At 43.2% G+C, this 24,238-nt stretch overlaps 1 protein-coding gene across 1 annotated transcript; it reads left to right on the top strand.

Annotated features, from left to right (window-relative positions):
* Positions 1-2,868: 2,868 nt before the first annotated feature.
* ZDHHC22 (zinc finger DHHC-type palmitoyltransferase 22) lies at positions 2,869-7,803 on the top strand. The gene is made up of 2 exons (XM_063397347.1): positions 2,869-3,427; positions 7,538-7,803. Exons 1-2 carry the CDS (start codon positions 2,869-2,871, stop codon positions 7,801-7,803), a joined length of 825 nt encoding a protein of 274 aa, XP_063253417.1.
* Positions 7,804-24,238: the final 16,435 nt, after the last annotated feature.

Below are 24,238 nucleotides of genomic sequence, written 5' to 3'. Positions count from 1 at the left end.
TTCCCTTCCCTTCCCTTCCCTTCCCTTCCCTTCCCTTCCCTTCCCTTCCCTTCCCTTCCCTTCCCTTCCCTTCCCTTCCCTTCCCTTCCCTTCCCTTCCCTTCCCTTCCCTTCCCTTCCCTTCCCTTCCCTTCCCTTCCCTTCCCTTCCCTTCCCTTCCCTTCCTTCCCTTCCCTTCCCTTCCCTTCCCTTCCCTTCCCTTCCCTTCCCTTCCCTTCCTCCTCCCACTTTGGCTGCAGCTTTTGATGTTCCCTATGCAAGCAGGCTTAATGTCTTTCATGAGATGCAGTCCCCTCAGCCGGGAGTCTTTCATGAGATGAAAAGATTTCTCTGTAATTTTTTTATTATTATTATTTTGATGTAAGCTGTTAAAATATGGAGAAAACACTGTCTGATTATTTAAAGATAAAACCTAGACTGGGTCATGTATCTCTATTGCAAGGCTCAATCTACTTTAAATTGATGAGTTGAGGGAATATTGGAGGATTTTTATTCTCAGTAGTCGTGACAGGAGAATGAGGGAGGTGGGAGTGAAAACTAGATCTGTTCTGAGCAGCCTCCCCTTCAGTTCTGCCAGAGGTGTCTCTGAGCTGTTCGTCACTGCAGATCCAGTGCCTACAGGCTTGGTTTTCACTTGCTTGTGTTATTGCCACTGCTTTTCTCAGAAATGCTGAACCATGAAAGTTATCTAGGAGAAAAGTTATTTCTAATAAAGAACCCTTGAACACTTGGTTGCTGTCATCACCTTCCCTGTCAGTGCACATGCAGGAGACAAACACAGCCACTCTCTCCTCCAGTCCTCTCTCCCTAAAAACCGAGACAGGAAACACTCTTTCATTTTGCTCTGAACCTTCAGGCAAAGCAAGAGTCTCTTGTGGAGTTGCAGAGTCTGTGCTGAGGTGCTGGCCAGTAAGCCTAGCACCTAAAATGATGTAAAATGCATTTTTCTTTGACTTTTCACAAGTGCTGGGTTTGACTGTCTCCAGGGTCACAGCTGCAGCCCAACAGCCCTCTTCCCTCCCCTGTCATGGGTGGCTCATCTGTGGAGGGAGACAGGGATGCTGTTCATCACAGCTGGGAGGGTGCAGCTCGTAGGTGTGTAGGAGAAGAGAGGCTGTGCACGGAGCCTGTGTAGACAAGAAGAGCGTGTGTGGGCAGAGGGGAGTGAGGGTGTGTAGCTGTCAGAGAGCAAACACATGTCTGCAAAACTTCCACCAGCACCAGGCTACTGCTACTGCCCAGGCACCACCTGCCCAGATCAAAGCCTTTCCTGTGTGTATTAAGGGAGGCTTTGAACCTGCAAGGATTCCCCCCCGCCCCACTTTTCCCCTTGCCTCCAGTGCTGGTTCCATAGGGGCAGCTTTGGGGAGGCATGAGGACACACAGACACCTCACCTTGCCTCTCTCACCCACACTGCGGGAAGAAACGGTGTTCTGCGGGCTGCAGCAGCAGAGAGCCTCTTCCCACCCTTCTGCTCTCCCCGTGGGAGCTGTCAGGACCTCAGAGGCTCAAGAGCGCCTTTCTCTTCTGCTGGGCCGGGTTGTGCTCGGTGGGAGGTGGAAGGACCTGCAGCAGGTGCGGGTGGTGCTGAAGGGACAGCTACGGTGGAGACGCGCCGGGACAGGGACAAGACCGGGAGGGAGACACAGAGAGGGAGGAGGAGAAGTCCGAGGCTGAAAAGCGCAGGGACAAGGACAGAGACAGGGACAAGGAGAGACACAGGGCGTTGGACGGAGAGAGACAGACACGGGAGAGGGAGAGGGAGAGGGAGAGGGAGAGGGAGAGGGAGAGGGAGAGGGAGAGGGAGAGGGAGAGGGAGAGGGAGAGGGAGAGGGAGAGGGAGAGGGAGAGGGAGAGGGAGAGCTGGGGCTCCAGCGGCTCCAGACACGCCGGTACCGGGCGGCACCCGCCGCGCCTGAGGACAAGGGGACTGCAAGGTGGCAGCGTGCAGCCCGCAGCGCCGCGGGGCCGGGGCGGCTCCAGGGCCGCCGGGGCTCTGCAGACACCGGCGCTGGGGAGCCCTTGAGGCTGCCGGTGTGGGTGTGCTCGGGGTGCCGGGCACCCACGCCGCCATCCCGCTCGCTGCCCGCCGCGTGTGGCTCCCCGGGCTCTCCTGTGCCCTGGCGATGCAGCCGTGCCCCGGGGCCGGGACTGATCGCCCGTCCGGCGGGGACGCGTCGTGCCCGGCCAGAGCTGCGGCTGCAGCTGCGGGGCTGCCCCGGCTCGGCAGCCGAGCGCCGCAGGTTGCATCCGGACAGCACTTGACCAGCTGCTTTGTATATTTTCTAATTTCGTGCAGAACAGGGCAGCGGTCATAAAGGTAATCTGTAGATCCGTGGCTTTAAGGGATAAATTAGAGCATTGGATTTGATCCGTATTGCAGTGGATTAGAGCAACCTCTCCCCCCTCCCCTTCTCCTCCTCCCACCCCTCCTTTCCAATTCACTCCCCCCTCCTCCAGCACCACCTTTTTTCCTTTCATGCAATACCAAAACTGACCCTGTCTGGCAGAGAGACTCTGCTAGGCGAACAGAGCAGTGCTCAAATCGCCAGCACACCGCGGGAGCCGCCTCTCCCCCTCCAGCCGCTGCAGCCCCTCCGGGGCACCGCTGCTGCGAGTTCCCCGGAGGCTGGCACCGGGGCCGGGCTGCCTCCTCCGGGAACCGGGGAGCGCTCGCTGCCCACGGGCTGTCCCTTTGCCTCGGCCCGGCAGGGGCCGCGGGGCGGCGGCGAGGGAGAGCGGCCCCCGGAGGGCATTTCCCGAAGGCAGCGGGGCCGAGACCCGGCAGGAAATGGAAGGATGAAGTGTGCAGCCGGAGCGGTGATGTTCCTTCTCTCCTTGCTTTCCCCCGCAGGAACGTAATCCGCAATGCTAGTTCTCAGGTTGCTCAATGTTGTCGCTCCAGCCTACTTCTTGTGCATCTCCCTAGTGACCTTCGTCCTCCAGATCTTTGTCTTCATCCCCAGCATGTTCAGAGACCCTTCCACCACCCCACTTTTCTCGCCTGCTCTGCTGCATGGGGCCCTCTTCCTCTTCCTCTCAGCTAATGCCCTGGGCAACTACGTCCTTGTGATCCAGAGCTCCCCCGAGGACTTGGGCAAGGACTTAAACTTGGGCAGAGGAGCCGAAGTGGCAGACTGGCTGGATGGAAGCAGGTCCCCTGGCTCAGCCTTGCCCAGCACCCACTTCTGTAGACTGTGTGCCAGAGTCACCCAGAGGCATGACCACCACTGTTTCTTCACAGGGAACTGCATCGGGAGCAGGAACATGCGAAACTTCATCATGTTCTGCCTCTACACCTCCCTGGCTTGCCTTGACTCCCTGGTGGCAGGCATGGCTTACATTTCTGCTACACTTTCCATGTCCTTTGTGGACCCACTGGCCTTCCTCACTCTTCTGCCTCACTCCATCAGCCAGTTCTTCTCAGGTAAGGACTCCTTGCTCAGAGATGAGGAGTGTGTTCCTCCTCTGGGGCTCCTGGGATGGGGGGATCTGATCTTCCTTGGATACTGTGGAGGTGTGGTATGGAAACGGGCAAGAGGGGCAATTGGCCTTCTTTGGAGGCTACAGCCAACCTTTTCAAAGGACTTTGCTTCACCTGAAATAAAAGCTGGGACCCACTCCAGGTTACATCCATCACTATATTCCCAATGCATTAGGCTTTGGAAAATGCCCCATAACCAACTTGGTTGTGATAGAATAGAGCTATCTCTTGTGCAGGACATGTGTTGTAATTAGACAGAGGGGATGGATTTCACTGCAGGTATGAGGGATCTTTTGCCTGTCCTACAGGTAGAGGTGAGGGGTCCTGTAGGTTTTTGTACCCTACAAATCTGTAGGTCCCCCATATCTCAGCAGGTATATCTTACCCAGGTCCACTCCCTGTACCCTCCACTGTCACCCACCTCCTGCCTCCTGGCAGTGCAAACTTTCTGAGATCTTGCCACCTTTCCAGCACAGGAGAATTGGGATTCAGGCAACAGAAACTGAGAGAGGAGTTAATGTGACATGATTAGCTACCTGTCTTGTGACCCCAGTCTGGGACACAAGTCAACAGAGAACCTGGGGAAATTCTCTGTCCTGCTCTTTGCAAAAGCTCCACACTAAAAGTAAATAACTCCTTTTTGCTACCATTCCTTACCCTTCTTTCTACTTCTTCTCCTTTCCCCTCTATCCCTGCCTTTCTGTAAATCTCCACAACCCTTCTCCTTCCCTCTCCTGATTTTGCTCCCATAACTCATCCTCTGCTCTTGCAGAGCCTTGCCTCTTCACCTTTCAACACACCCTCAAACTCTCCAGCCTCAACCCTTTCTCTGACCAAACGCGAGAGTTAGACAGATCTCGAGCTCAGAGAAGGAATTATGCAGACAGCCTGGACTGTTGCTGTGCCCTGAGAGCCACTGCAGAAAATTGCCATCTCTCCCCTATGCTCCTGCCTCATACACTTACATCAGCTTTTACCAGACTAAAATAGGTATCCCATATATTTTACTGTGCAGGTTCAGCTGAGCTTAGTAGGAAGGGAGTCTGTTTTGGCTTGTGCACTGTCACCAGAAGTGTTGATTAAGATCTGAGTGTGGAGACTCCACTGCTGACAATACAGGAGCCAGAGAGGCCCCAGCTTGCTTTTCAGATTCCAGGCTGGGTTACCATCTGAAAACAAATATCTCTCTACTTGGCAAATTTGCAGATTTGTCACGGTAATCACTGAAAGACAATAAACATGGAATCCTGCCACGACAGTTTTATAGAATAATTTTTCCAACTAGAAAAATTTTGTAAATAATGTTGCATGAGCTTTACTAGCATTAAAAACACTGGGAATGATTTTCCTCTGTGCCTAAGCTCTGCTTAGCACAGCAGTCTGGGAGGGGGAGCAGGGAGGAGATTATCAAGGAATTAGTCCTCCCTGACTCTGAGCGCTCATCTGCACAGAGGTGGGTCCTGGCATATATTTGCAGAGACACTGAAGTGCCCCGCTCTGGTGGCAGCAACTGTGGGCAGTGTTTGAGTGGAACACAATGGGGCTGGGTGCAGAGCTAAGAGCCAGAACACCCTTGAGAGGCAGCAGCCTCAGCAGCTCCCACCAAACCTCTAGTTCTGCTGAGAAGAGAACTGCTGCCTCACACAGCAAGGCACAGGTATGTGTCTTGATTGCTCAGGAGGAAGGGCCTACTGGGTTTCTTCCAGCACATTTAACCTCCATTTCAGAAAAGAAAAACACAGTCTTGAATGGTTACCTGGAAGGGTTGCTCACACAGTATTTTTCAGCTAATGTAAGCATTGTTGTATGATCCAAACAGAGGACTGTGATAGCAGGGAAAAAACTTTATCTTTCTTCTTCTCCATCATGCCCACTGTACTGCAGAAGTACTAAAGGAGGATGAAGGGTTAATCTGCTGGTCTTATGCCAACTAAGTGTTCCCTGCTTTCATGCTGGGAAAGTTTTCAGCTGGCTCATTCTCCCCAGACTGTACTCAGGCATGGATTTCAGAATCTGACCCAAAGTAGGTAACTGCAGCCTACAATACAGCTTTTCTGGCATGGATAATATATGGCGATATAAGGTGAGATCACACTGGGTCACTTAGAGCAAAAAAATAATCTGACACTAAAAGAGACTGTGGGCATGAGCAGAAAATGGAGAGCCCTACTGTAAACACTTCACATTGGACCACATAAAATAAATTATAGAAAATGCTTTATGTAGGTAGCCTGAAGAAAAGGTTTTAAAAAATCATGTATCTGGAAAAGATGTCTCAGAGATGCTTGATACTTTCAAGGGAAAACAAGGGTAATTACTTCCTGAATGTTGGATTTCAGCAAGTCAGATAAATAAAGCTTACAAGTGCCTTGCAGAGGGTCTAAAGAAAATGTCTCTCTCCATATCCCATCTCAGTATTAGCTGCAGGAAACCCCAAATATCTGTCACACTCTGGTCCAGTAAAAGAGGGACAGAGAATCCAGTATTTGGCTCTGGGCTTCCTGCCAGTAGATTAAGTTATTCTGACAGAATTGGTATGAGGATTTGTCATTATCCTAAGGGGCTTTTTCGTCTCTTGCTGTGTTGCATACGGAGCCCACTGAGCTGGATGGGATCTAATACGAAAGATGACATTGCATTTAGGAAGAAAATGGAATGATTCCTGCACCTTTTTCCAAGTGAAGACAGTCTCTGAAAGCTTGGGGCTGTAGTCAGTGTCCTTATGAATTATCCTCAGAGGAGCCTGCCCCAATCTTTCACTTACAGCACTGCCAGGTGGAAAAGATGGGATTCACAGACTGCAGAACCAGGGATACCACCTAATCCAGCTTTCTGCATAAGGGAAGCAAGAGATGCATATCCAGTCACCCTCCTGTTGAACTTAAAACCTGAAGCACCCGTGCACCTCTTTTAGGCAGCACACCTCTACTGTCCAAGAAATCCCTGCTCTATCACACTTGGTCTTGTAGGGCCCATGGTCTTCCAGAGGAACAGAAGCATGTGAGAGCTTTTTTATTTCTAAACCTTATAGGAACCAGTGAAAAGATATCAGCTATTTATGCCAGTATTGAAACACATTTAATTTCCTTTGTGTAAATATGCCTGTGTGTAAATATGAGTGTTTAATAATATACCAATATGCACAAAATACATGCATAAACATCATATGGGCACACAGAGAATATTATATTAATGGGTTTAGATCTGCTTACACACTGAAAGGTCACTCCATGACACCTGCTGTTATACTAATATTTTCCAGAAGGAGTTCTAAAATCATTGTAGAGGAAAGAGCCTACAGAATATTTTTATTCAAATATATTCATCACAAATATATACCAAAACCCCCCATGTTGAATTAGGAGCTTCACATATTCAAAGTATTTTGAGCATTCTAGCAGCTAGAAAGGATTTTGGATTGTATTTTAGAAAAGTTTCTTTCTTGCATTCACATGAAAACTGCCTTGTCCCAAAAGATGGAAAGTCACTATTGATTTATTTTTCTTTTAAAATATTTTTATTTATGTATATATATACATGTATATATATATATATGTATGCACACATATAGTAGAGACAAAGAGAAATCTGAAATATTTCTGCCTTGTGTTAATACAAAGTAAGGGTTCTAGAAGGATCTACATGCTGTAGGATCCACTTGTCTTTTCAAAATCCTAGAAATCTCTGATTTCCTGTCATGAGCAGGTAAATCCTTAAATAAATTAATCATTATTCAGTATAGTGCTGGAAACTTACAGATATGCTTTACTTCTGGCTGAATTTGTCCCTGTAATCTAGATTCTCACATTAACAGCGAAAGGATAAGTGTCCAAGGGACCATTATAATTTTTATATTTCCAGGCAGATCCATTGCATCAGACACTGTGAAGGAAATAATTTAATATAGTTAGAGCAACCAGCCTGTCTTGTTCCTACCTCCCTACTTGTGCCCAGAGAAAACAGGTGGTTTCTTGGTTTCTGGGTCTGTTACACTGTGTGTGGGGTGTGTCTAAGCTCTTTCTTTTATTGTCCTCCCTCCCTCCTGGTTTTCAGGTGCTCTCCTTAGCTCTGAGATGTTTGTCATCCTCATGCTCTACCTCTGGCTTGGGATTGGACTGGCCTGCGCCGGCTTCTGCTGCCACCAGATGCTGCTGATCCTGCGAGGGCAGACCCGGTACCAGGTGCGGAAAGGAGTGGTGGTAAGAGCCCGGCCCTGGAGGGAGAACCTGCAAGAAGTCTTTGGCAAGAAGTGGCTGCTAGGACTTCTCATCCCTGTGCAGAACGTGGAGAGTAGCTACCGTAGGCAGAAAGAGAAATAAAATCCCCGTGTGTGTGTGCGCATCCCACGCACACAGCACCTTCCCTGTTCTCTCCCGCTGTCTCCTGGATCACTACAGAGCTGGGCTACTCCATCTCTTGGGATTGCAGCTGCTGTGGGAGGAAAGGATGGGCTATCAAACAGAATAAATTTAGCATATTAACATGGAAATCACAAACCATGTAGATGAGATACTGCAGCTTAGTAGTCACATCACTGCACCTGCATATGTGGCAACAGTCTTTGAACTAGCAGAAGACTTAGACCCTCCTGTGGCTTCCTGTCTGAATCCCCCAGTCCCCAGCCCCATTAGTCACCCTATATAGTCTTAACAAACTGCAGCAGGAGCCTGGGCTGTTGTGGAAGACTGTAAAAATGGTGTCTAGTATTTGGCAGGGCTTTGTGGAGTGTCTGTTCGGCTCTTGTATACTTGAGGTAACTTCACATGAGAAGATCATTCCAGAAGTGTTTGGACAGTGATCTCAGGTACATGGTGTGATTCTTGGGATTGTCCTGTGCAGGGAAAAGAGTTGTATTTCAATGATCCTTAAGGGTCCCTTCCATCTCAAGATATGATTCTTGATTTACAATACTGAGAAGCCCTTAATGACAGAACTGCAATGCAATCAGGCTGTCCTAGGAACAGGCTATGAACACGGTTGATGCATCAGGTAAACCTTCTCTCAGGAGAAAAACAAAAAGAAATGGAGAATTTCTCATTTCCGTTCTTGATCTGTTCCCTATACAATGATAGGTCAAGACTGTAGCTCTGCTACTTATTTTTAGCAATCCTTTGTCCAATGACAGAGTCCAGGCAAAGCTGCCCTTCTGACAGGGAACAGCAAGCCAATAAATCATGGTCAGATGGAGGGACAAGAAGAGGAAAGCACAAAGGTGAATGAAAATGCTGTGTTTGAGAAGCTGTGGGATGAGGCAGGCTATGCACATCTGTGAGAGAGTCAGAAGGAAGTGTGGCCACACAGCAAGCAGTTGGGAGTGTGCCAGGAGCATTGCTGCTGTGTCAGAGCCCTGATGCATCACCCTCTCACAGGGGACACCTGCAACATTAGTGCTGTGAAGAGTTCAAAATCCCAAAAGACAGGGAGGTTTTCCAGCCCATCAGGGCACTTCATTTTGCACTAAAATAGAAGAATGCTTTTCTCAGACATCCCTGTCACACTTTAGTTACAGTCTCTCCAGGGCGATTCCCTCTCGCATTGCTGCAGAGGGGTAAAATCATCCATGTTATAACTCCATTAAGGATGGTAATAGAATTACTACAGGGATTAATCAACTTCATGTGTCAGTTGTTTTTTAGCTGCAGCAGCAGCCCATTAGATCAGTGCTGAGATCCTATGCTTATAGATGCCTTAACAAAGGATACCATAACATCTCTTCTAGGATCATAGCAGTGGATTCCCCAGCAGCTGCAATGAGAAGCCTCTGTTTTGGCAAACTGCATCAGCTAAAGTGGGCTGGATAGGAATCCATTGCTTCTCTTTAATAGGCTGGGGAGTACACTGACAAGCCACAAAAATGTTGTTTCTTCCTCAGAAAGGCTCTTAGTACATTCCTGATAGTGGAATGCACCTTGCTTTTATCCTTGCGTTTCTCACAAGCCAGAATGGAGTCACTCGTTCCTACAGGCTTTGTAACCCTCTTTGACCGCTTTGCACTTGAATACACATTTAAATCAATAACAAACAAAGTCTGTCATGATGAGCAGAGTAACCTTGAAAATATACTGGAAAAACCCTTAGCTGGATAACTAAAACAAGGAGGGTATACCTCCTTCCCCACTGTGTGTGTTCCCATGAACACACCATTGTTTCCATGTGTAATATGCTGTATTTTCTCTAACAGTGAACAATAAAAGGTATTCTGATCTTTTACATGAGCTGTATTGTGCTTTTTGACAGTTAGCTGTCATTATCTGTCTCTGTACGTTTGTAACAGCATACACACAGATGTGTCAAAGGAAGAAATTAGGATTTGTTTATTGCTTTTGCCAATAATTCATCATGTGATTTTTGACAAGTCCTTTCATCCTCCCTACTTTAATGTAATAACCAATCTAAAAATGTATCTGATAACCAATTTGCAAACCCATTCTAATTTCTATTTATAAATTACACTACCAAAGTCATAGCTTGTCAACTCAAAGCTATTGGAAAATTAAGCTATTATCATCACCCACAAACAGCATCTCGACATAAATTATTCCTTCCTGGCAAATAGTGTCAAGGTGAGCAGACAGTCACCTAGACACTGAACCAGAGCCAGAGTCTCATGCCATACACTTTGCCTTGGAAGGATTATTCTTGTTCCACAGGCTTGCTGATCCAACTTCTCCACTTTTGTAGACTTAAAGACAACAGGCTTTCAACATTTCAGCCAGAAGCTACGTTCCACCAGCAGAAATTATGGTTTGACATCTTTGCCCTCTGCTTTTGGCTTTTGAGGGACATTGCAGTCTCGGGCAGCTCATGGCACTTGGCACCTGCTGGCACAGACTGTAAAGCTCCTTAGGGCTGCACACTGCAAAGGGCAAAACAACTCAGGGGGCCACTCTGCAAGGACAGAATCCATCCAGCACAACATCAGTTGCCCATGAAGCCTGCTGCCTCTTCACATCAGGGCTGGGTCATGCTCAGCCCCTGTGTCAGAGTTATAGCTGTCTGCCTTTACCACAAAATTTCAGTCCTTGCAGAAGCACAGACAGATCCCAGTTTGAGTCACTGCAGCACAGTCACGCACAACTATTCTTCCTGTCAGACACCTGTGTTCCTGGCTGGAAATTGCTGCATCACCATTTTATGCAGCTAAATGGTTCATTTGCAGCAAACTACTGGATTTCAGCAATCATGGTGGGACTTTCAGGTGGATACAGCCTTTACAGTTAGGATCCTCTGGGATGGAAAAAGCTATAACAATGTAACATTAGACTGACCCTGTATATTGGCTTGTTTCTCTGCTCATTCCCGAGTGTGCAGACTGCCCTGTTTGGAGTCGTGGTTCTGCAGGAACAGTTAAGAGTATTTTTTTAATTAGTCAGCTGCCCTGACATCCCTTCCTTGTCATACCTTTCTATACTTACAGAAATCCTTGGCAGGAAAATGTAACAGGGCTCAACAACTGTGAACAGAACCTTTGCTCTTAGGCGTGATTTAGTAAATGAAGGCTGAGCTCAATGGCAATGTCGCAAATTCTAAATCTGTTCAATGGCTCTAACATTTTCTAAGGATAAATAATAAAAGCTTCTCATCTTCTGTGCTTAAAGAGTCATTACTTACTATTTGCATTTCATTACATAGCAGCTGCAATAGCAAATATATTTTGGAACATGATTTCTTGTGACAATGTCTAAATACTTGCAAAGGTTTTAAAAATAAAGCACTTAGGCTTCTCTGGCTTTGGAAAATCAGATGACCACCAGATTTCTTCTCTGGTAATGTTACTGTCTGAAGTAAAAGCTCCCTGTTGCTAAAGACCTTGCATAGAAACCACAGATGCTTTCTTAGTGGCTTGTCTATTTTAAGTGTGACTATTTGAAAAACTGGTGTCACCTCTAAGGTCTCAGAAGCCTTTGCAAAGGCAGTATAGAGGAAACGAGAGAATACAACTCTGAAGTAAACCAGAAATCTGTTCTTATGTACAGTAAGAATCTCATAAAAAGTAAGTAGTAGATGGTGTTCCTTTCCACACTGCACTACTGGGTGGCTCTGAAGGCCTGCATGTCAAAATGTCTTCACTACATATCCTCAGAGGATATAGAGTTAAAACGTAAAAGTTTCATGGCTAAGGGAACGTAGGAGAAAAGATGACGTGAAATTGCATTTATCTTAAGAAATAGCCCGCTCAAGGGAGATGATCACAGTCTAAAAATACTTCCAAGGAGACAGACTGAATGAATGAGAAGACTCATTAACTGTAAGGATATAGCTGGAGGAGGACAAGCAGTCCTGGACTGAAAGAAAAGCTGAGGTCGACAGCAATCAGAGAAAGTGGCCCTAGTGAAAGCAGAAGTGATTTGATGTACGTAGGGATGATGAGAGCCATCAGGCAGTATGAGGTATGACAACACAATTCAACTTAACTTCACTGATTGTTGGCTGAATGGACACAAATAAAGTTAAGAAAACTCACTGCTCATCACTTTCTGCTCAAAAACCTCACGGCCCCAGCAGAGCCAAAAGGGTTTTTCTCTCTTGAACAGCATATTATGTTACAAAAAGGGGATGCATGGAAACCACAAGTAGCAACAGCAGAGTCCATATAGCCCTCTTTGAGTTATTTGAACACTAGCCAGAACTATCATAGTTGGAGTAAAGCAATTACTTACTTGTCCAATACGAAGGAAAGGAGAAGAAAATCCAAACCTATGTGGAGTCTCTGTGTCCTGCTAGATATTTGAATCTATGGAAACATGTCAGACAGCTTGACAAACAGCAAGATGGTCTTTAATAATGACATGTCCATATTTGGGTTTTTTGATTTTCCAGCTCTTTTCCGGAAAGCCAGGGGAATAAAGAATCTTTGGAGATTACACCAAAAGCCAGCAAACATGGACCAAAGGGTGCTTCAGTCCTCTTATGGAGCCATCCTGGCAGCAGTCTTGTCTTCATTACACCAAAGAGCTTTTAGCATTGGCTAATTCAGTTACTGAATGTAACTGGCAAACGATGTCAGAGCTCCAGCACACCAGTCCCATGTCTCTTAGGGGTTTTGCAGTCAGATTTTTCTAATCTGCCCAGATGTTTACAAATAAAAGTTGTAAGTTCTCAAGTGTGTAGTGGGTTGATCCTGGCTGGACACCAGGCACCTACCAAAGCCCTCTACTACTCCTCTCTGCATCTGGACAGGGGAGACAAAATGTAACAAAGCGAAGCTTCGGGGGTTGAGATAAGGACTGGGAGACATCACACACCAAATACCATCTCAGGTAAAAGATTTGAATTGGGGATATTAATTGAATTTATTACTTGCAAAATCAGAGGAGGATGATAAGAAGTAAAACAAACCTTAAAAATACCTTCTCCCCACCCCTCTCTCCCCATTTCCTGAGATCTACCACCTCTCCCCCAGAGCAGTGCAGGGAGAAGGGGAATGGGGGCTATGGTCAGTTCATCACTCATTATTTCTGCTGCCAACCAGGGAGGGGAGTCCCTCCCCTGCTCCCGTGTGGGGTCCCTCTCATGAGAGACAATCCTCCACAAACGTCTTCAATGTAAGTCCATCCCATGGGTAACAGTTCTCCATGAACTACTGCAACATGGGTCACTCTTCCATGGGATACAGTCCTTTAGGCACAGCCTGCTACAGTGTGGGTGCCCACGAGGTCTCAAGTCCTACCAGGAAACCTGCTCCAGCATGGGCTGCTCTCTCCATGTGTCTGCAGTTCCTGCCAGGAGCCTGTCCCAGCACAGACCTCCCACAGGTTCACAGCCTCATCTCAGGCATCCACCTGCTCTGGTGTGGGTCTCCACCACAGGCTGCAGGTGGATCTCTGTAGCCCTGCAGCCCATAGAGGACTCCTCTATGGGCTGCAGGGTGACAGCTGCCTCACCATAGTTGTCACCATGGGCTACAGGGGAATCTTGGCTCTGGCACCTGGAACACTTCCTCCCTCTGCTCCACTTGGTGTCCTGCAGAGTGGTTCCTGTCATGTATTTTCACCCCACACTTCTCTGGCTGCAATTACATCTGCTCAACAACTTTTTTTTTCTTCTAAAATACATTATCACAGAGATGTTACTATAATTCCTGATTGGCTCAGCCTTAGTCAGCAGCACATCCATCTGGGAGCCACCTGGCATTGACTGCTGGACATGGAGGAAGCTTCTGGCAGTTTCTCACAGGGTCCGCCCTGCTCATGCAGAGTCAATATACAGGGTCACACTGCACCTCATTTAAACATGTTGTCAGTCACCTTAATAGTTGTTTCAGAGTTGCTATCAATTAAAAATAAATGGAGCACGTTGATCAGTTTACTTCACAAGAGGCAAGACGGGGGCAGTAGCAAGCTCTGTGTGCCAAAGTTTCATTTGTCTGCTACTGATTTTACTGTATATCCACCAGCTTAGGGGAATGCACAGACTCTGTCCTGTATTTCAGCTCTTTTGCTCAGTCTATCTTTAGCACCAGTCATTTCAAAATCATTGTGCCTAACTGAAAGATTTTCATGATCTCAGTCTTTTAGCTGCTTGTGTTGGACAAGAAGAGATGAAGACCTAAACCTATGTACCATCAGACTGCTGAAAATACAATAGATTGGTTTGTCAACACAATACCCTTAATAATCTTATATATTCAGTGGGCAATGGATTTAACACAGTGGACCCACACAAGAGTCCCTAGGAGTTAACAAGGAACTGCTGAATTCAGCCCTGTCACAGGCTGTTATCAAGGAATTATGTTATCATCCAGAACTGCTTGAGACCAGAGAGGAGCTTCATGGCTAGTGACAGGCAAAAAAGAGACCTATCAGCTGGTACTCCTAATGGTTCATAATTGCCAGGAGGAAACTGCTGAGCAGTACAACAGAAACAATCTTTGCAGGTCTGGACATGAACTGCCAAAGTCAGACAGCCCCACTAAGTCCAGATGCTACGAAAGTTGCTTTGAGAAAAAACAACATAGCATTACCTAAAGGAGAAAGTGATTCACTAATTAAGAATTCCCAAGAACTCAATGCTAAGATCAATGCTTTGAGTCCTTCAAGGCTTGGAGAGCCTGTCCCCCTACTGACAGCTTTCAAGTATCAGCTCTTTATCAATGTCCACCAAGTTCGATATTTAAAGCTGTCACTAGATGTTCTCTCAAAACATCCAGTGCTATACTGAGTGGTTTACTCAGGACTGAAGACCAGCATAGGTCATCCCAGCAGCTGCCCTTGATATTATGATTTTTTTTCTCTGAGGAACACATGAAACACTCAGTGGGATGGATTTGTCTGAGAAAACCTTGATTAACCAAGCAGTTTATTACACTACAGAAAACTTAACTGAGATTATTTTTGTCAAGAGAAGTAATTTTTCTTTTTCTCTTCAAGCCACAGCACAGGTATGAAATAAATCTTTTGGACTGATCTCTCAGTAGTGTGCACTAGACTGCTATTTACTGATGGCTCTTGCTGTCTTCTTTTATGCTCCCTTTGTCACTAATCATCCAAGGAAATAAGTCCATTTGTGAATATGAAGCTACTGAAAGAAGCCTAAGAAAGAAAAATGTGGCAACAAAATTTTACCTAGGTAAAGCTGTACTGTTCATGGACACTTAAAATCTCTTTTATATCTCTGGAACAAAGCTCCAAGAAACATAATAATTTCAAGCCAGGAGAAAAGGTGATATTTCAAATCAGACTCTAAGACGTAGTTTCTGCCTACCAGAACTGGAGTGTTTTCCAGGTGTATGGATTCAGCCCACCATCAGCTCAGATCATTCCATTGCTTCAGGATAGAGAGGCCTGTCAGAAATTTGACTGTATAATCAATGCAGCTGGAGGCACAGCCAGCCTGGGTGGAGCCAGTGCCTGCTGCAAGAGGTGCCATCAGCTCAGAAAAAATGTTACTATCCAGGCTGTTAATAGGCACTAGAATCCCCCTAGTTCAGATAAGGATCTTTCCTGTAAGACAGAAACTTCCCCTCAGATCCAGCTACATCAGACTGCAGGCCATCACCACATTTCTCCCCTTGACTATCTCTTTTTGACTTTGTCTATTAACTATTCCTCATGAACTAATTTGGCCAAAACTTGTTCAACATCATCCAATCAGCTATTACCATCTTCTGTGAAAGGATGAAATAAGTGAAGGAGTGTGCCAAGCCAGCCTGCAAATTATAGCATGAAGGACAAACTGAGATGAGCCTGCAGAATAAGATGGCAGCATTTTAGACTGCATATGGACTTGAAGCAAAAAATTACAATAAACCTTTTCCATCATTCTGTAATGCAGAAAGAAATGGAATATTATATTCAGCTTTGCTTTTATAAGTCAACCAAACGAAGTTCAAAGAAATTATGTAAGTAATTAAGAAGCTGAGAAATGGATTAGTAAGATTTAAAAACTGTTGTATTTATCTAGCTCAGGAAACTACAACAAAAGTGGATGTAAGGAAAAGGTGACAACCACCCATGTGTTTTGTAGGGTGAGAAAAATAATTCATGTTGGATAAACAAGCATCAACTAGAAACAATGTTCAGTTTAAGAAAAGGAAATTATACATTGACGTTTCAGGAAACACTTCCAAACAGCAGCTCTTCCACTGTCAGCTTTTGGAATAAACTTAGGTCAGAGAATTGAAATCTTCAAATCTAGAGAGCTGCAGAATGAAGAAGGTAAAGAACAGTGAATAGAGAAGTGCCTGCTGTTGCTGGAAAAATAAATAGCCATAGTGGGAGAAATAAACCAGAGAAGCTTCTGTCTACTTTTTACGTAGACAGTTGTTCAAGTGTAATCCAAGAGAAGCTATCCTTTTCTGTGTTTCACTTCTTGCTATCTCATCTTGGTTCAAAATATTTATTAATATCAGTGTTAATTCATTCAATAAAAGTAACATGAAACAGAAATAGTTGTGTAAATAAAGTTATATATAGGTGATATGTGTTGAAACAGAGTTTTGGTCTTCTCTTCATAAGCATGGCATTAGAGCTTGATTCCCACATGGCTTCTGTTGGTAAATGCTTCAGCAGTGACTGAGAGAAGGCCGAGAATATCACAATGTTATATTCTAAAGTAGTTTTTGTTCAGTGATGGGTTACAGTGCTATTTCTCAGATTTTTAGGACTAAGAGATACCCATAAGCTGCTTATGTTTTTACCCTTTTTTATGGACCATCATAATGACCACTCTCTGTATAAACTGAAGAAAACATATTTCTATTTGAATTTTTTTAACCTTGAAATTAACAGGGTGTGTTAATTTCCTATAACACAACTTTCATTTGGTTTGGAAAAATGCTGCCAGCTAAGAATTTCTGGTGATGTCAAGACTTCAAGACTCTCAAATAGAGCAGCTACATAAACACATGAAAACTGAGATGTCATAAAAGATTTAAGATCACTTTGAATTCTGACATAATTTTAAGACAGTTATTCTTTTTCTTCTTCACTCTCACTCTTTTTCCCTGCCTTCCAAATAATACATGGAAACATCTGTGATAAAACACAGCAGGTCATATAGATGAGATTTACATGGAAGAATTGGGAGGCCTTTACAGTATGTGGAAAATACCAAAGACGAGAAAGCAGACATTTCATTAGCTCAGCTACTATTATTTATGAGTCAACTAGAATGACCTTTTATACTTCCTTGATAAAATTTACTTACTGAAACCCCAGTGGAAATGTATCCAATTCATAATTTAGATTTCCAGCAAAAGCCTAAAATTAAAGTTCATATTTCAGTTGAAGTGTTAAGAGCCTGTACAGATTTCCACTCCCCAAGAAGTCCCTGAGGCATAAGAAGCATTACTCTTGATGGTCAGAAGTCTCCAGCACTACATCAGAAAAAGTAATGATTTTGCAGTTAACTAGCCAAATGTTGAGTCTTTTAACAAATGTGAATTTTGGGAGAAAGGCTGAATCATCTGGGTTATATAGATGCACAAAAGGCAAGAATGTGACCTTAAAGATTCTCCAAGGCATACAAAAATTCCACTCATTAATGCACTACTATAGATTAGAAGACATCTGAGATTATTTTAAAAATTACACTGTCTCAAAAGTCAGTACTTAGAAGTCCTGATCCTTTTTACCTTAGGCTCTGACAAATTTCAGCACCTCTCCAACAAAATTGTGCAAACCGTGTAAACACATGAAAGCAAGTGGGACAGAAGCTTCACAGATGAAGACAATAATGAAAACACTCAGTCCTACAGGTAGTAGAGAACTGTGTCTTAGTCCAGGAGAAAAGACTTGAGCATATTCTTGGTTCTAGCATAGACATAATCCCATAACTGCAGCTGCACTACTCACACCCTTCATTTTACTCATGTGTTTTCCAGGTACACTGGTTAGACTGCAGTACTCAGTGACTTCCAGGACTGCACTGAGGGCAGTTTTCTGATTTCAAACACTGTATCTTTTCAGATAGAATAATGTGACATCTGATAAGTCTCCAGGCTTTTGACCCCAATTTCATGTGTTGCATTATTACAGTTACATGAAGAGGTTTACATGAGTGGGCATAAATTAATGCATGATGGATGGGCACAACAGATGTATGTTTACACCACAAAAAGTTTTTTTAGTGTCTGCAACACAGCCAGCACTCTATCCATTCCTCTATCCTTATCAACCTTGAGATATTTAAAAAGTTTCCTTGGATGGGCAATAGAAGTGGAGATTTTAGTAAGCTGTATTTTTTCTTTCTTTCTTTCTTCCAAACCATAAGAAAACAGTCTCTATACTCACTTGTGGAATTACATTAGGGAAATGAACCCATTGAGTATGTAGTTTAATCTATTAACATGAAACAAAATGTAGGTCAGTATAACCATAAAAATGCTCAGCCTTTAGAAAATCTAGCATCAGAACCATGATAGCCCACAGCCATGACTTGTTGTTCCAGTTCTTATACAAGAAGCTTGAAGCACTTTATAATAGGGAAGAAGTTTGGCTTTTCTCATTTTACAGCTGAGAAGATAAAAGTGCCTTCTACAAGGGGAAACAAGAAACTGAGCCTGGGGCCATCTCGATTCCAGCCATATGTTATTGTTTGAATTATTTCATGCAGCAGTACCAATGCCAGTGCCAAGTGCTTTTGAGGTGGGTGTGATTTGTGGGATTAAAGCAACAAATTTAAAACTACAGCATATTTTTTGGCTGGAAGAGAGGAAGGAGCACTCAATGAAAGCAGCAAGTTCCTCTTCACAACCAAGATACATTTCAGCTTATATATCTAAATCAAATGGGGAAAAATCTTTGTGCTTAAAAATAGTGTTTTTGAAAAGAAACCTGGAAAACTGGTCTACTGTGTGGACAGTTACATTGAAGTTTATTTTCATGCACCCGTGAGAAAAATCTTTGGTAACATTGGTGTTCAATATTCTTTTCCTTTGCCTTTGCTCTTTCTCCTTTACTAACAGCTGCCACCTACTTATGGGATTAATTTTGTGGAATTTACTTCATCTTTTTACACTTTCTTCAAATTTCTGAGATTTTAGGTGTCAGCCATATGGCAACCAATCCCTCACTCAAAGTTGTCTTATTTTATCTTCTACCTGATGTGACAATTTAGACAGTAGAAGAGCAATGGAAAATTACAGTCCATTGACAACAGTGTGTGATTTAAAACAAATAATTTCTCATGCCAAGGAAATGTTGATAGTAATCTCTAAAGTAAGACTGAGAGCTGATGCTTCACATTGTAAATATTACATGTTAATCAAGATCTTTTTTGAGTTAATGAGAAAGAGATTGGGGTAAATCTCAAAATAGGGAAGAAGTTCAAAAGCATATGTTAGATAGTCAGTGCTCATGGCACTTGTAGGACATTAAGTGTGAACACAATTGCCAGTATCAATTTCATGCTGTTATGTGTGCTTAGGTTAGAGTTCTCACCTGGAGCTTGGGTACAATGGAAATGTATGAAGATCCAAGAAGAACTGAGTACTCCTATACTTGTTCTCATCCCAAACAGAAAATAATCTCAAGCAAATTGAGACTTATTTTTAATCATATTTATATTTTGAAGGGGCCTAAAATGGATGTAGTAGCCCATTTCCTGGAAAATGATGTATTAAGGATTGATCTTGCATCAGAACAGGGTGTGATAAAGAAATTACAAAAGCATGCCCGAAGATAATCTAAGGTGTGGAGATTAATGGAGTATTTTCCTCCGTTCCCCAAACTAATATGAGAGATAGGCAGTGGCTTGTAATTGTTATTGTCATTATATTTTATGAAATAGTGAATGTCTGTGTGGCTACTGAGCACTTGGTTGTTACTGAGCTGACTGCCAGAGCAGTGAAGCAACAACGTGGCACCCCTCTGAGGTGTTCATCTGCAGATAAACAGAAGTTATAATGTGGAAGTGGGAAGCAGGAAAAGTGGTATCAACAGATCATTTGCCCCCCAGAATGGAAGGCATCCACCTTCCTCCACTCACCCAACAAAGCTCACTGATACACATTTCACATCAGATGGCTGTAGTCTCAGGCTGGTAGGTGTTTAGATGCTGGAGAAGCAGTGGACTTTGAAAAAAAGCAAGCCTTTAAAACTGCAATTATCTTTTCTATAACTTCACTGGCTTCAGGATCAGGCAGAGGCAGTGTATCACTCTGCTTTTCCTAACACCACTGTTTTAAGTTGGGCTGTGAAAAAAATGGAACAATTTTAATGTTCAGGCAAGTTTGACCTTTGCATCCCAGTGTTTCAAAGAAACAGAGGCTTTGTCCATGAGGTGTGTGCTCAGACCGCCCAGCTTGTTTCTGAACTGCTAGCAGGTAGTCAGGGCCACTGGTTTATCTGTGCACCAGCATCTCACTCTCAGTGGCAACTTCTATCTTAACTACAGTCCCTTAACACTCTACCCAAACGCTGCTACTGCACAGCACCAGGAGCACTACAGCAACAGACCTCAGTGCAAATCTGCTCTGTCCCAGTTTGGGTTGGCTGCAGTTCCCATTATGCATCTGGAGGCGCATTAATTTATATGATTACCATCAAGCTCAGACTTTCATCCTTGTACAATAAGGATCAATTTGCAATCAAATGTTTTGGAATACTTTCTGGCCATTTATCATACAATTAATTTCAGCATCCCCCTTTCAGAATGTTCTAAAACAGCATTAATGTGTAAATGTTCTGCAAGCATGGTTAGTGATAGGATGTTGAACACTGAAAACTATTTCCCTTTTGATATAGACTATCCTATTCTGACTTCTGGGCATGTTTGGATATGTATAATATTATCATTTGCATGGGAGACAATACTTAGCAAGAACATAAACAATAGGCACTGCTAACATTTACCCCAGGTAAAACAGCTTTCCCACTGTCCACTCATATTTCACACTTTGCACACTAAACACTGCCCTTTTCACAAAATAGTCACTGCACTGAACTCTCCTCTGGCAAATGTTGAACAGACCTATCCAGCAACATGATGTCTTATGCCAAACAAAATCATTAAATTTTTTAAAGTAGAATTTTTAGGGCAAAAAAATTGTACTCACTAAGCCAGGGGTTTTCTTAGGAGATGCTGTTTCATCCTCACTTACTCGGGATCTATTAGCCTCCTCTGCCATTGCAAACAGCTGAGCAGTTTTGACTGGCTATGTGAGCTTCTGCATCATCAGTGTGAGGTGGTGCAACCACTCATCAAAGTTGGGGTCCTGTTTCTTGGGGTCCTGTACCAAAGTTGGTACAGGCAACCCAAAACAATCCAGGTGAAGGAGATGAAGGTTTACCTCATTTCTTTAGAGAAATAGTATCTTCCCCTTTTCCCACCCTCCGGACTATTTCCATAGTGCTTGAGATTTCACTGAAAAATGAATGCTATGACTAACACCAAAAACACTTAAGCTTTCAGCCCGAAAGATGTTTTCATTTAAAAAGAAAAACACCTGAGTTTTCCACTGCAAACATACAGATTTTTCAAACATTCCTATCTGCTAAAAAACACTAAGGATTTGGTTTCTGTCTGTTGCTGGATTTCTTAGTCCTGGCCTAAGAATGTGGCCTAAAAAGAAAGTCCATACTACTGCTATGGAAAAAAGTAAGATTGTGTTAAGTGAGCATGGCAAGAAGCATTTCAGTTGCCACTAACTAAATTAATCACAATAAGAACATGAAGAAAACAATTAAGAAGTTGATGAAATTCCCCTTTTGGCCCTGGAAAGTCCATTTCCTCCATTTCTTAATATGTATGAGATGCAGGAGAAATCTTTACTGGCAGCGTTTCAGTTCAAGATAAAAATTATAATGCTGCAGTGCACAATGGCAAAAGCATTTCACAAGAATTCCTATTGAGCAATTAGAAAAAAGATGTATTATTCCTCTCAGATCATAACATAGCTTGATTTCCACTTCAAAAAGTAATTCAGAACATTTCAAACAACAGCTATTACGCATTTTAAATTAAGCCAGTCTGAGTAAGTTGTGACTGAAAATTTGACAGAGCTAATCAAGAAGCTCTCTGGACCACCAATACTATTTAAATGAGTTTCACACTTCTAGGAAAGATTTCAGAGGACTGAGGCGAGGAAAGAACTAATACAGCATCAGCTTTTCAGTGAGTAGGTAGACTTATTTAAATTGACATAGCAGGAAATGGAAAGAAAATAATGGAATAACCTGTAATTTTTGATCATTCCAGGACACAGATAGCAAAACTAATTGAAATTACTCAAGCTTATAAGAAACAGAGCTGGTCAGATAAAACTGACTCCTTATATTGATCAGCCAGAATTAAAAATTGGTTGAAGACAAAGCCAACATACATGTAGTATTTATACTACTGATGGGCATTTAAAAGTGTGCCACATGACAGACTGAAGACAGATTTATACTAAATTAACTGGCTAGTATGAAATATGTTGCAACTATGGTTTCTGAATTGTATACTGACATCCATTAAGCACAATCTTTTATCCTTATTTTTAAAATTGATTATTTACTATAACATAATTATTTATTATTTTCAGTAATTGAAATACAAGATAAAACTACCTTTCAAATCTAATCTATAGATGAAAAAGTTTCAAAGGAGAGAAGCACAGAAAACTAATGAATACAACTGGCCCCTTCCTAAATCAGCTTGCTTTGTTTTATGGCTGCAAACTGCATTCAAAGGAATGTGGAAAATAGAGATCAGGGGTTCCCTAACCACAAGAGCAACAGACACAGGGATTATTTATACTTCAAATCTGATGTTAATGCCAAGATTGTTACAAAAATGAGGTAGAGTAGCAGTAGAGAGAGTTAATATTGTACAATTCCTTTAGCAATTCTTAACCATTTTGCTATTAGTGTTCCAATTAAAAATGCATTTAGATTATTGTAAAGGATCCAAAGAAGAACGCCACAGAGGATCCAGAGGACTTGAGTCTATTTACGTATTTAAAAAAAGAAAGCTGAAGAGTGACTTGCTCGGTTTGTAAATGCCTAGAGTGAAAACAGTGTCACACTATGCACTTCAGTTTAGCAGATGACAAAAGATCTCACAGCTGGATATAGAAAGATGACAAATTCAGCGTCAATGCAAGAGGCATGTGTTTAATAGTAAGTAATTATACTTTCAACAATTTGGGTGGATTCTTAATTCTAGGAGCTTTCAAATCAATGCAGGATGCTTTTTCTAAGAACAGCTTTAGTTCAAACAAGAATTTGAGGAAGTCTTGGAAACCATGCTCAGCAAGAGAGCAGACTGAACACATGGTGTTTCCTTCTGCCTTCCCAATCAGATTACACTGGAATGGTTACATTTTTCTCATGGAAATACCTCGAAGGAGGTAGATTTAAAAAGGGAAGAGAAGTGGGCATGAGCATTTTGGACACATAGGGCCATGCAATACAGTTGGGACTATATGGCTGCATTACACTGCTACCTGAGAGACGCATCACCTAGGTACTGCAAGAGTGCAAAACTGTGGAGGTAGGGAGGGACCCTACATTTCTGTACTACAAATTATGAAAATTAAAGCAGTAGCAGCATGTTATGTTCAGTCTAGCGGATGCCAGAAATTTTGCATGCCAGGAGATTGCTCAGCCCAAGCCTGCAGGGTACTGTTCCTTTCAGATTTTTTTTTATCATGAGAAAGAAAAACAAGACAGATGCAATGCACCAGAAAGAAGAAATTCATTTTTTTGGCCTCAGCAAAATAAAGGTGAAGAGGCTTGACATACTGCAGATAAACTTAACCATGTAAAGGAAAAGGTAGTCAGAAGAGACAGAAACCTGACAATTTCCTGCTTGAATTGTATTTATACTTTTGTGAACATAGAATTTGCAAACACTGAATTTCTAGTCTCAGGAAATAAAATTATTCCAATTGATGGCACTCCTTTTTGGATATAAGGCAATGAGGTTCAAGTTGTCTTGTCTGGTGCTGAGTAAGAGCTTTGACCAGAATCTCTTGTATCTTAGGACAAGATCTCATGGCACAAGGCTGCTGGATGTTTTGGGCACGAGTGCCTAGTTCTCCCTGCAAGAGTCATGTTTGAACAAAAGAAAAGACCACGTAAAGACAGCCACATTTTGAAGAAATGTGTTTTGGTGAAAAGCTGGTATACAGATTTAGTTGGAGAATTTTCTTTAAGACACAAGTGTAACGTTTTTTACTCCAGTAATTCTTTCAGTAGCCAAGATTCTTACTTCACAATTTCAAACTTCTGCATACCCAGCTGACAGGATTAAGACTCAGTGTAGGAGTTCACCCTGCACAGACGGTGAGCATAATGTACAGTCATCATGGAGACAACAGCTCAGAAA

Source organism: Prinia subflava, chromosome 5 (genome assembly GCF_021018805.1).
Source record: "Prinia subflava isolate CZ2003 ecotype Zambia chromosome 5, Cam_Psub_1.2, whole genome shotgun sequence".
Lineage (NCBI taxonomy): Eukaryota > Metazoa > Chordata > Aves > Passeriformes > Cisticolidae > Prinia > Prinia subflava.
This window is presented reverse-complemented; position numbering and strand designations above follow the sequence as displayed.

What these genes read in the sequence shown, in the direction of transcription:
- ZDHHC22 (XM_063397347.1), top strand. Translation starts at nt 2,869, where the DNA reads ATGCTAGTTCTCAGGTTGCTCAATGTTGTCGCTCCAGCCTACTTCTTG. An exon ending in CATCAGCCAGTTCTTCTCAG is followed by an intron (nt 3,428 to 7,537) that starts GTAAGGACTCCT and finishes CCTGGTTTTCAG; the next exon opens with GTGCTCTCCTTAGCTCTGAG.